The sequence below is a fragment of the Nesoenas mayeri genome (assembly GCF_963082525.1).
Source record: "Nesoenas mayeri genome assembly, chromosome: 2".
Lineage (NCBI taxonomy): Eukaryota > Metazoa > Chordata > Aves > Columbiformes > Columbidae > Nesoenas > Nesoenas mayeri.
Window position 1 is genome coordinate 127098164 of NC_137543.1, and position 12175 is coordinate 127110338.

Consider the following 12175-nt stretch of genomic DNA (forward strand, 5'->3'; position numbering starts at 1 on the left):
TCAACATCCTAGACAGGGGCTTGAAGTAAATCTCAAATAGATCAAGGAATGAAACAAGACTGTGTTTGTTCAGGCAGTTAATTCAATTAGCTTAAAATATTTTCCTTATTCTGTTTTGGGAACTTTTTTAGATTAAGGCAATCCTCAACAAAATGAAATGTCAATGCAATAAACCAAGTAAGGACAGAAAGGCAATTTTCCATCCTGCACAATGATTTCCAGGTGTACATTATGTATGTGGCCTGTTTTGCATCACATTTACCTTACCCAGTAGGTGGGAGGAAGGTCCCAAAATCATCCTATGGAATCGATTCCCACCATTTCATTTTGTGGAAAGAATTGTTTGAGTTGCTGGTATGGAGTTTTCAATCACCCGTCTATGCACATACCTGCTCTGTATGATATGTATCCGGATGCATATGTTAACATATGCAACATACAGGATGCAATGAGTATATGATATAGCAGTTTGTCCAATTACACTTATTGCCAGGGTTTGTTAACTCCAATATGTTTTCCATCCCAACATTAAGAACTTTTCTACCTACTCAGTGATTTCTCTTTCTTTCTACTATTCATTTACCATCTACAAATACTGCAATTATTGCTAGTGTGATGTAAATTATGATTAGTAAGGTGTCTTACAAGAACTAACCCAAGAAAAAAAATACAGTGTAAAATCCTACGTTTTATTCAGAGTGATCAGGATTGTGCTATTACCCCAACCCAAAATCTAGTTGCCTCCCTATTATTCATCCCCTCCCCTCCCTGTACTTTGATTTCCACAGAAAGTATACCCAGAGACAAGACCTCCTTAGGAATGTGGTGTACTTCTTCAGTGAGGATGAGATTGGGACCAGGGTCCTTGGGATTCCCCAAGCAGCCCAAAGAGTAATCTGGGCAAAAAAATCACCCTCCACATGATAGCCCCATAAAAACATGAAATAAAACTAAGTAGTTACCAGGAAGATGTGAGCAATATGAATTCACTACAAGCAGTTTGTGCTTTCGAGTCTCTAGTTGGAGCTTTTCTGGAAAATGGCTTTTCACATGGAAGCTGAAGATCAGTTGTGTTAACCCAGTGTTTCTGGCACAGTATTCATCTGCATTTCCAGGGGAGATTGCTCTTGTCACAGAACATAAATAAGGCAGTTCATTCATGCAAGCCTAATTTTGAAGTCAAAAGATTTGACATTCATTGATCTTTAAAGGCATCAGCTCTGGTCTGTGGTAGATGAATGCCTATGGCATAGTATCTTCTGGAGCGAAGTTCACACTGCCTATAGCCCCACCAAACAGAGTCTCTATTATTAGAGCAAAGAAACTATTTTTGGAGAGGAGTCACTACTTGCAAAGTGGGATGGAGGGAGCAGGGTCAGGCCTAAGAATAGGCCAGGGTCCCATGCTGGCTTGGGAGGGTGTGTGACAGCCTGTCTGCGACGTGCTGCTGGGAGAAGAGGACGAGGAAACATGGGGCAGGACACTATGCTGAGGTGTTAATGTTCAAGCATCCGTGAAGATAACCTTGTGACAAGCCCTCGGCTTCCCCCTAAGGGAGCAAATAAACTCTCTGGAGGCGGTAGCGTTTGGTGGCTGTTTATTTATGTGTTTCTCCCACAGGCTGCGTATGGCTGCATGTTCACTCATATGTTTTATGTCACGTAGAAGCTGCTTGCCCTTGATACGAAAGAGCTGTGTCGGGAGCACCAGATAATACAGCCTTCTTCTCTGCCTGAATCGTTTTGCCCCAAAGGGCCTCCTGGACCCCAGGTGAGTGATGCATTTGTGATTAAATCACATCGTTCTCTCACTTGCTCCAAGGTCCTTACAAAGCTGTAAAACATCTTCTGCAAATGCTTTTTATCACTTAATAAGCATATCAAGCTCTGGCTTAATTTCATTTTGATATGACTATGCATAAATCATGTAGGCTTTTTACCCTGTGTTCTCATCCCTGCCTTGCATAGTCCAGTAGATTTCAAGTTCACCTTCCATTTTCGTGGAGTTTTACAGTGGGTAGCATCCAGTAAAAATCCCATAGGTACCACCAGTTCCTTACGAGGCTCTTTATTAGATTTTTTATTTTCTTTAGATTGTGTTGTTCTTTATGTGAGGGAAAGAGCCTGTAGAGTGGATGCACAAGAGGCACAAAGAACTTGAATGTTAGTGGACTACATCCCTGAGAAGGCAAACACAGTACAGATCAGAGACAAGGAGGAGCTTCAGAAGGGCAATGGGATGGGATTCAGGAGACGTGGGATCTCCTAGCTTGACCTGCAACATCTGCCTCTGACTTGCTGGGTAGTTGTGAGTCAATCCCTTTGAGCTGTCCTTTCATTTTCTACAATTCGTACATTCAGAAATCTTCTGAGGGAGGTCAGAATTCTTCTGAAGAAATAGTCCAACTCTAGGGGCAAGGTTTTTGCAAACATCTCTGTCATGTGGAGAAGATCACCCTTCTGTCTTTCCATTCCAGTTTGTTCTCTTGAAAGAAAAATGAATTTTTTTCATGGAGAGGTACTTCCAGTTTCTCCTGCGGCATAGACAGTCCTTCTGTATGTGCCATGCATGGTGCTTTGGGACAGTGATCTTTCTCCAGGCCTCTGGGTGCTGGTTTTATTACAATAGAGCTAAGAGGAGACATGGCACAGGATCTTTGCTGTGACCGAGGCTTTGGCAGCCTGAGAAGTTAACAAGCACCCAAGCATTATTTTAAAAGTATGGACAGTACATCACAGTAAAGATACAGCTATGTGGCAAAGAGCTTGGCTTTAGTTATTTAGAAGCCAATACTTCAAAAGGTATTTGGAAATAGTCTAGAAGCTGCAGTGTGAAAGCCCCAAAGTCCTGTCTTAGGAACCTTGACTTTATTGTTCTGCCATTTTGTCTTTGCTGAGATGCAGGATGAGGCAGATTCCTTTAGCAAGTGAGTGATGAGGGGTGGAGAAAAGTGATGGGAAGTGTTTGTCCTGTCCTATACTGAGAAAGGTCTTCTTTGTGTTATGAAACAGCCCTGCAGTGTGGCTGGCCACAATCCAGAGTTGCCGTACATGTTGTGTTTGTCTGCGTTTGTTGTTATTTCAGTCTTTGCTAGACTATTTTTTTTTTAAATCCTCTTAAAACTCTCTCTGACTTAAATTGGAAGAACAGTAAAATATTAAATCAATTGTTCTACAATATCCATTGCTATAAATAATATTAATCTTGCAACCAAATTATCTACAATCCCTCCAAGAACATTTTTAAACAGTAGAGTAGGCTGGCAGATATTATCACAATGACAGACAGTAGGGTGCGTATAACATGGCTTTGGAATTTTTAATTATAAATTACAGGACTATATCTTGTAACGGGACAATGTTAGAGCCAGCAGTCCCAGTCCTCTCGGCAACACTTTTATGACAGTGTTCACCTGAAAAGAAATGCTACCATTCCAAAAAAAAAAAAAAAGAAAGTATTTCTGAATTCTTCTCTGCTGTAGCTTGCATGGCTTTTAAAGGAGTTGCAGAAGCTCATATTGTTGACTCAGAGCTAAATTTTAATACTTTTTAATAAGAAGGAAAATTAGATTTGTAATGACATAACTCAGAGTACAATTCCTCCCATGGGTAACCTAAGGTAAAATGAAGGAAATAAGATAAAATTTGGCTCTGACTCTATTAGAGTACATTCCAATTTACACTATTGAAAACATAAAATGACTCAACTGATGAAAACAGTTGAAGTAATTTGCATTTGAGGGTACACTTTAGTCGTATTCTTGTACAATTTGCATCATGTTTTGGACAGCATAAGACAGCCAGGATCCAAACCTGGAGTGGGTGATTGATGTGGTGAATCTAATGCTCCTCTGATGCAGGCTTACGGGATTTTTTTTTTTTGCGGTAGTCATTCAAAAATAAAAGGTGGTCTGTGAACTGAAACATTCTAGAAACAAAAATGTGTTTCTTTTTTTTTTTTCTGAGATGGGGTTCAAGGTCTCCCTGGATTAAGAAGTCTCCTGAAAAGAGAATCAGCCTCACTGTAGAGAGAGAAATGTCTTCAGGATTCAGAAGTGGTGGCAGTCCTCCATGTCCATACCACACTGCAGAGCCCATCTCACAGGTTTTATGCCCCTTCCCTTGCCACCACTTCAGCTGACCTCCTTTGCCAGCTGACGCAGTGTCTCCATGTCCTCATTGGCACTAATTCTTCAGAACTCAAACAACTTCTCATCTTTATTTTGCCCCACACCAATTTTCTTGTTAATTTTCTTAATCCAGAAGATGCCTCTGCACTTTGTACGTCAGCTCAACTCTGCAGCCTGTGGCACGGACCTGGCTGTCACATTTAGAGGTCACATTCAAACACCATATTCAACACTCCAACATTATGGGTTCACACTCTTTCCAGGAGACACTGTCAGCACCAAGGGTTGAGGGAAGACAACCACCAGTGCCCCCTTACTAATGCAGTTTAATAATAACATCCGCTTTTCTCCCTAGGGCCCACAAGGAATTCCTGGTATAATGGGACCAAAAGGGGAGAAAGTAAGTGTCTGTTGTTATGGGATTTGGTATGTTCTTGAGGGACAAAGAAAGGAGTGTGGGATGATATTCACTTTTTTTTGTTGTCTGTTTAGTGGATGGTGGGCCTCATAGATGTGGGAATCTGCTTTAATTTGCATGTAAAGCTGTCTATTGGATTCAAGCTATAATATAAATCTCCATCTTTCAGTGTTCATTTTCAGTCATGAAATATCTTTTATGTTTTTTCAAGATAGCCACATTTGTCTAGAGTATGCATTAACAATTCAGCTCAGGTGCACGTCAGCAACCTTACTGATCCAAAAGCCTTTGAACACCCTGTCCCTCTGGGTGGCCATGAGAGTCAGAGCTCCCCCAGGCAGCGTTAATTGTATGTATCAGCTTGAACATTAAAACTGGCCTACATGTTAAGTTATGGCTTCAGATCTTTAAAGCATTTGCTCTATGGTGATGTTTTAAAAGCCTTATTTCTAAAGCTGGGCACATAATTATATGCTTTGCTATACAAGGAGATGACTGTAGATTTAGGGCTGAGAACACAGGAAAGACCAAGGAGCTTTATTAAAGTGATTGTTCTCATTTTACCTCTGGAAGCAAATTCTTTAACACAAAGATATTCCCAATATTTATTCATTTATTTGTTTTAATATAAATGCATTGACTAATGAACTGCTCTGGTTCATATGATGCCTATGAGACTAACATATTCCTTTCTCTGGCAGGGGGAGATTGGCAGGCCAGGAAGAAAGGTATGAACAAAGGTGCTGTCTCAGAAACCTCTAATACTTGACATATAGCTTTTGTCAGAGAGGGGTGCAGATAATAGTTAAGTAAAAATTAGTTAATCATAGAATTGTAGAATCATGTTGGTTGAAAGACACCCTCAGGATCATTGAGTCCAACCATTAATGTAACTATGGCTCTAAACCATGTCCCTAAGAACCTCATCTATGACTCTTAAACCCCTCCAGGGATGGTGACTCCACCACTTCCCTGGACAGCCTGTTCCAATGCCTGATAACCCTTTCCGTGAATAAATTTTTCCTAATATCCAATCTAAACCTCCCCTGGCACAACTTGAGGCCGCTTCCTCTTGTCCTATCACTTGTTATTTGGGAGAAGAGACCAACACCCTCCATGCTACAAACTCCTTTCAGGTGGTTATAGACAGCGATAATGTCTCCCCTGAGCCTCCTTTTCTCCAGGCTAAACAGCCCCAGTTCCCTCAGCCACTCCTCATCAGACTTGTGCTCCAGACCCCTCACCAGCTTTGTTGCCCTTCTCTGCACTGTCTCCAGCACCTCAGTGTTTTTCTCATAGTGAGGGGCCCAAAACTGAACACAAGTTTCCAGGTGCAGCCTCACCAGTGCCGAGTACAGGGGAACGATCACTTCCCTAGTCCTGCTGGCCACACTGCTCTTGATGCACGCCAGGATGCTTTTGGCCTTCTTGGCCACCTGGGCACACTGCTGTCTCCTGTTCACCCAGCTAATGTTGAAGTTTAACCTGTTTGTGCTGCTTCCCCTGGCACCCAGGACAGGTGGCAGGGACCTCTGGGTGCAGGGCTGGAGAGCTGGGCCCTGTGGCTTGGGGAGATGTCCCAGCTGGTTTGAGTTTGACAAACTCCCTCCGTAAGAGCATGTGGCTCTGGCCTGACTATTAAAACAGAGTGGAAAATAACCTGAACTATGTCTCTGTGTATTGAAAAAAAAATAAAAAATGCAGAAAAATAAAACTTTTTACTCCTCCAAAGCCTAAACAAGGCTCAGCCAAATACCTCTCATGGAGGAATAACCATTAATGATTACACTTACAGAGTTTTGGCACCAATGCAATATGCTGACTACAATCCTATGTTTGGTGACATATGAGCCGTGATACATTGTCAAAAATATGTGCCCTTACATGTGATGAAACAGAATATGTTATCTCAGTTGCTAAGTACCTCCATTTAATGTAATTAACTTGAAAAGAAGACAGAAATGCAGGATCAAATCAGAGATATGCAGGAGGCAGTCACTAACCAAGAAAAGAAATTCCCTTCTAATAATATACCGAGGACTTTAACACTCTTCTAATAATACAAAAAGGATTTTGACACCAGCTACAAATCTGTAATTCAAATAAATGCAAAACATGTAAACAAAAGTCTTTTTTCTTTAATTTACATTGCAAATGCCTTACAGTAAACAAAAATAATACCTAAATTCAAGTGTTCAAAATAGTAATGTCTTAGAGAGAGTCACCCACCAACCTACAAGAGAGTGTCAGCCTTAAACACAGTACCTCGGAACTTACTCTTCCGACAAAAACTAGCAGGTCCAAAAGAGAAGTTGCTCAAACTGGAAATAAAACAGTATAATTCTTGCTAAAATCTATCTGGCTTGTGGGACGTCACTCTTAACCTCAAATGTCATGATGACATTTCTAAGATCATATTGTCAAGTGGCATAAAGTGATGGAATAGCACTGATCTGCAGCATTTTAGAAGATACTTAAAGACTGATTTACAGGCAGTAATTGAAACAGATAAATAACTGTATGTATGTAGTTTTTGCTAGTCATATAACAGCTAATAAAGAGCAATTGTAGCTAGTAATATGAGAATGTTCAGAATAAGAATATCTTAGTTAAAGATGTCATTTTGCTCTTAATGCAAGTTGGATTTACACTGATATAATTACATGCAGGTCTTTTTGATTTACATTGTCTTAATAAATGAAAAGAGGATTTTAGCTATTGATACTGGGGTTTTAGGATGATTATGATGACTACATGTAGATGACTCTGTAGCTGATCTACTTATTTGAATCAGTATAACCTGGTATTTCTGCGAGCTCACACTTCCTCCAGTAGCATCAACACAAACTGTATTATGAATATCATATTGTATTTTTTTGTATTAAAAACAAGATAAAGAAGCATATGCAAGTCTTTTCCCAAAAAGACTATGTTCCTCCATAACTCCTGTCTGCAGTGGAGGCCTGTGTATAGGAATGATGTTAAATGAATTGTTGTAATCAATGTTTTCCGTTCAAGGGTAGACCAGGTCCCCCGGGTGTCCCCGGGATGCCAGGACCAGTCGGATGGCCTGGACCTGTGGGACCGAAGGTAAGACTAAAATTCACATTGGATTACCTGTTCAGCATCATGATCTGAACACAACAGTTGTCTGAAGAAGTCTTTAAACTACAATCTGCAGGAGGCTGGGAAGTTGTGAGAGTGCAAGGCCACTCTGTGCTTGTACTATATCTCACACTACTCTGCAAAGACTTGTCCAGTCTAGGGTTAAGTCACTCCACCTTCAGCCTAGACCCTGCAGCACTTCTTATGTTGATTAAAATATGTGAAAGGGAAATTCAGTCTAATGAAGACTCATTGATAACTCCTGGTGTCTCATGATCACACAAATCAGTGTTTCAAAACTGACTATAATCTTTATGTCTGCTCTTTATGACGATCTCTTTGCTTGAATTTGTACTTCTTGGCAGCCTATCTGTGTGTCCATGCAATCACAGGGAAAATATCAGACTGGAATCAGGAGAAAGAGATTATAAACCATGCGGTTTGCTGATCTGATCTTTGAAGCTCATTCCCACACAAAAAACCCCATTAATTCCTGTGATTTTTAATAACCAACAGTAGAAGAAATGGCAGGACACACTTTGCTATGGCAGAGTGGTTGCTTTATTTGCATTTATTATAAAAATGCTGCAAAACAGCCCTTTACTGAGCATTAATTTGTGCAAAAGGTATATAGGTCTTCACAGGAGCCACAGTATATGAAGTTTCTACTGGTACTCCTGAGATAACTAGCTTTTCTCCAATCCAGTGTCTATCAGGCAAAAGGACTGTGTTTAAAACAATGTTTAGTTCAAAGCTGCATTTTCCAGTAAATCTTTGACTCTTCATTTGCTCCATGAGGGTTAGTGTCCCCACTTCAGAGGACACGATGCAGTAACTCTTGCTACTGCATCAATAATAGTAGGTGACTTCTGAATTCAAAGCTACACCTGGGAAGCAGATCCTCAAGTTCTTCACAGCTGTGTTACCTGGGTGTCCTCCCACTGCATTGTAGGAGCAGTGAGGAAAGAAGGAAGGTCCAGCTACCTCATTCCCTCACAGTCTGAATATCAAGAGCAAAGCAGACAGAAAACTGATTCACTTGGCCTTTTCCTTATATTAAGTCTAGCTTTATTTATGAAGTCTTCCTAATTTTTATTATATCTCCTCTTTTTCCGTTACGTTTTTTCATCACACTCCTAGAAGTATCCTTCACATTGGGTAACAGGGCTGCAAGTTTTACTTGCTATTTAATTCACATTCTTCTGCTTTTATTTTCTCCTCTGATACCTGTCTCCTCTGTTCTTTAGATGGGTTCCTAATTTCATTTCTTCTGGTCTTTATAAATTTTTGTTTCCTGCCTGTCAGTGAAGGCTCCAGTTGAATAGAGGCCAGCACATCTTTGTGCTCAGTTCCACCGGTTGTATCTCTCTTTCCTCCATTTTCTCCTGATCTCTGATTTTCCCAAATTCCTGATATTCGTCTTCACTATAGTCATCCACTTCATCATCTTCTTGCTGTAAATATCCAGTAAGATGTTGGATGGTTTTCTTATTCCCATCTCTGTGCCTTCTATTTCTTCAGCTGGGTCTCATTACCTGTCCTCTCAGACACAGTCTTGATTCAATCCTTATTTCTCCCACTTTGTTTCTTCAACTCTTTTCTGAACTTCTGCTGGAGCAGCAGCCAATGTGAAAATCCTCTCCAATACTAGGACAGTGGAAGCCAAAGGAGAATGAGAGCCAACTGTATTCTGCTGGTAGGGCTGCTGCATATCTGCGGGGACTACTCCATATGTCAACCCAGCCAGAGAAGTTGTTGTAAAGCCTTTTCATGATTTACTGGCTCCAAACCACTCTAAAGCATGTGATGTCTCAGAACTATGACAAAAGTAGTCATTGTGCCTCCCCAAACCATAAAGGCTTGCAGCAAAATTCCTTTCTTTTCTGCAACTTGGTGGAAGTGATGCTGGGTAGAGACAATACACTGTCATGCAGTAGAAAGGATGCACTTCTGCTGGTAATTTGCTTGCATGTCCTTTAATAGCACCTGTCAAAACTGAAGCACAAGTCACACACCCAAGAAAATGCAAATAGAATAATAGGATAACATATGAGGACTCAGGCAGAATATAATTGCAAGATAGACCTCTGACTACAATGCTACACCCAGCTCAGGCTTGTCACAAGTACATTCAAACGCAACCTCTTCAGAGAGCCACAAACAATAACTCTCTTTATTGACCTCTTTAGGGTGAAAAGGGAGAGTTGGGTGTGATGGGATTGCCAGGTACAAGAGGACCAATGGGCTCCAAGGTTTGTTAACCAAACGTTGCATTTTCAGACACTGGTTTCTAATGCTCTGCTGACACCTGCTTCCCTCATGAATTTGCTGGAAAGCATTTATCAACATCTGCCTTTTCTAATACAGCTAAAAAGATACGCTCTCCTTCAAGCAAGGTTATGTTGGCTGGTTGGGCTTGGCTGTGTTTTTGTCATTTCATAAAAATGCTTTGGTGTAAATTACTGTAATGCAAAATTTATTTTAAAAGTAAAACATATATAATTGTATCCCACTAGAAAACTAGAGTTCTTAAGTGTATCTGCAGCATTTACTTGTGTCTGCAATGTTTTCCACACAACTCATAAGACTGTGGAGATCATTTTGGTCTTCTACTAAAACTATGCATATGTATTGACAATTGGATAGTAAATACAATTTGGTCTGTCTATTCTAGTATCTGTACATCACTATCTATAGTATAGCCTTTGCCTTTACAAATTTAGGCCACAACATCTTAAAGATACTTTAAAAAAAAAAAAAAAAGTGTAATTAGTTTACTGGAAAGAAGAATTGAACACTATTGTTTACTATATGTTTCTTAAAGATAAACTCAGTTTTATAGTAATTTTCACATTAGAAGATTACTTAAGTATAATTTAAGAATGCTCCTCAGGGAAAAAAAAGGCAATCAATCAATCAAACAGAAGAGAAAGATTAGTGGTAAAAATGTTTTAGATTATTATTGGTGGCAACTAAGGTTTCATTCACTTTCTGTTACATTTTATCTCCTTTGTCTCAATTTCAAAAGCAATATCAAACCTGCTGGCTTTACTTGGCTTTTTCACATTGGCTTTTGGGCTGACTTGTCTTGCCTTTCATTCATATTTCAGAGCTCTGTTTCAGTGCAATCTTAGAAGTTGTAATTATTGATTTGCATTTACATGTTGATTCAATTAATTATTTGTGCTTTGTTCTTTTGAAAGTCCTCCTTCTTGAATGATTTTGAAAGCGAGAGACATTAAAATATCTATCATTCCCTTTAGGGTTTTCCTGGAACGAGAGGAGAAAAGGTCAGTGTGACAATAGAATAACGTATAATTTAACAATGGGAAACAGTTATGTAAAAAAAAAAGTAAGAGTAAAAATGAGATTTAATTTTGATGAAGTCGAAAGGTCCCATTGAGGAATGAAAGCAAGCATTGAGAAGAAGCACAGTCCTGTGGCTTGGGCTGAGATGCTGAAGAAATTAATTTTACACTCTGTCTTCTTGTGAACAATTTACTACATTGCACCTCACTACCATTTCCCCATCTGTAGAATGGGTATAATAACCCATGTTGGCCTGGTTTAATTAGACACAAAGACAGTTTTTACTATAAGACCATATAGTGGGACCAGAATTGTATGAAGCCAACTGGAGGAAAGAAATCAAGTCTGGAAGTATTACATCCAGGAAAATGTGTTTAAAGCAATTATCTAGGGAGAATGAAACCCTTTTCCTACAAGCCTTGCTCTTAATTCTGTTATAACATCACTGAAAGTAATAAGGAAACGTTTTAAGGTACCTACCATATACTTTACTCTGCGGATATTGTTGTATTCCGTGTGACTCCAAATAACACCTTTTATAAGAGAAATATTTTTTGCTTCCTTGTCAAATGGTAGTAATTAAGCTTTTGTCACCCTGTTATCTCTCTACAGGGATCCAGAGGTGAGAGGGGTGACAAAGGAGTCAAAGGAGACCAGGTAATTTTCTTTTCCAAATGGCTGTGATCTTTAGCTGAATGTACAGGAGGACTAACATAATTCTGATAGCAAAAAAACAGGAGCAGTAGGGAGGGAGGGAACCTGGAGGCATCTTCCTGGGAGGGCAAGAGTGGTGGGGCAGGCAGTGGTCCTACCCAACGGGAGGGCAGTGGGGCAGCCTCAGTGTCCGTGTGCCCCACAGCCCCAGTGCATAGTGGAGTGAGGAGGCAGAAGGGGATCTCCCCAGAAGTAACCTCAGTCTCTCCCAGCCTGTGCAGTCCAGAACCGTGACAACTTGCCAAAATGTTTTTGGTTGGTGATGTGATAATACTGTGAGATTAAAAAAAAAAAAAAAAAAAAAAAAAAGTTAAATCATTAAATTCTTGACCTGGAGGTACTTTTAATTAAGAAAGGAAGAATAAACTGCTTTTGATATAAATGCAGAAATGCCATTCCCAAATGCAGGCATTGGGAGTTGTCCAGGTAGCAGGGTTGCCTGTAGACAAAGCACAACTGGGATGTTTTTGCTGGAGCAGAAGCAGCAGCCAGAAGAGGAT

At 40.1% G+C, this 12175-nt stretch overlaps 1 protein-coding gene across 1 annotated transcript in view; it reads left to right on the top strand.

Moving 5' to 3' along the window:
• COLQ (collagen like tail subunit of asymmetric acetylcholinesterase) overlaps positions 1-12175 on the top strand; it is a gene marked incomplete at its 5' end in the record, with an annotated part of 41593 nt that overhangs the window by 12180 nt on the left and 17238 nt on the right. The window contains 7 exons of the mRNA XM_080339585.1: positions 1666-1770; positions 4485-4529; positions 5249-5275; positions 7566-7637; positions 9842-9904; positions 10916-10942; positions 11574-11618. Coding sequence (XP_080195711.1) covers positions 1666-1770; positions 4485-4529; positions 5249-5275; positions 7566-7637; positions 9842-9904; positions 10916-10942; positions 11574-11618 — 384 coding nt within the window. The remainder of the gene's footprint in view (positions 1-1665; positions 1771-4484; positions 4530-5248; positions 5276-7565; positions 7638-9841; positions 9905-10915; positions 10943-11573; positions 11619-12175) is intronic.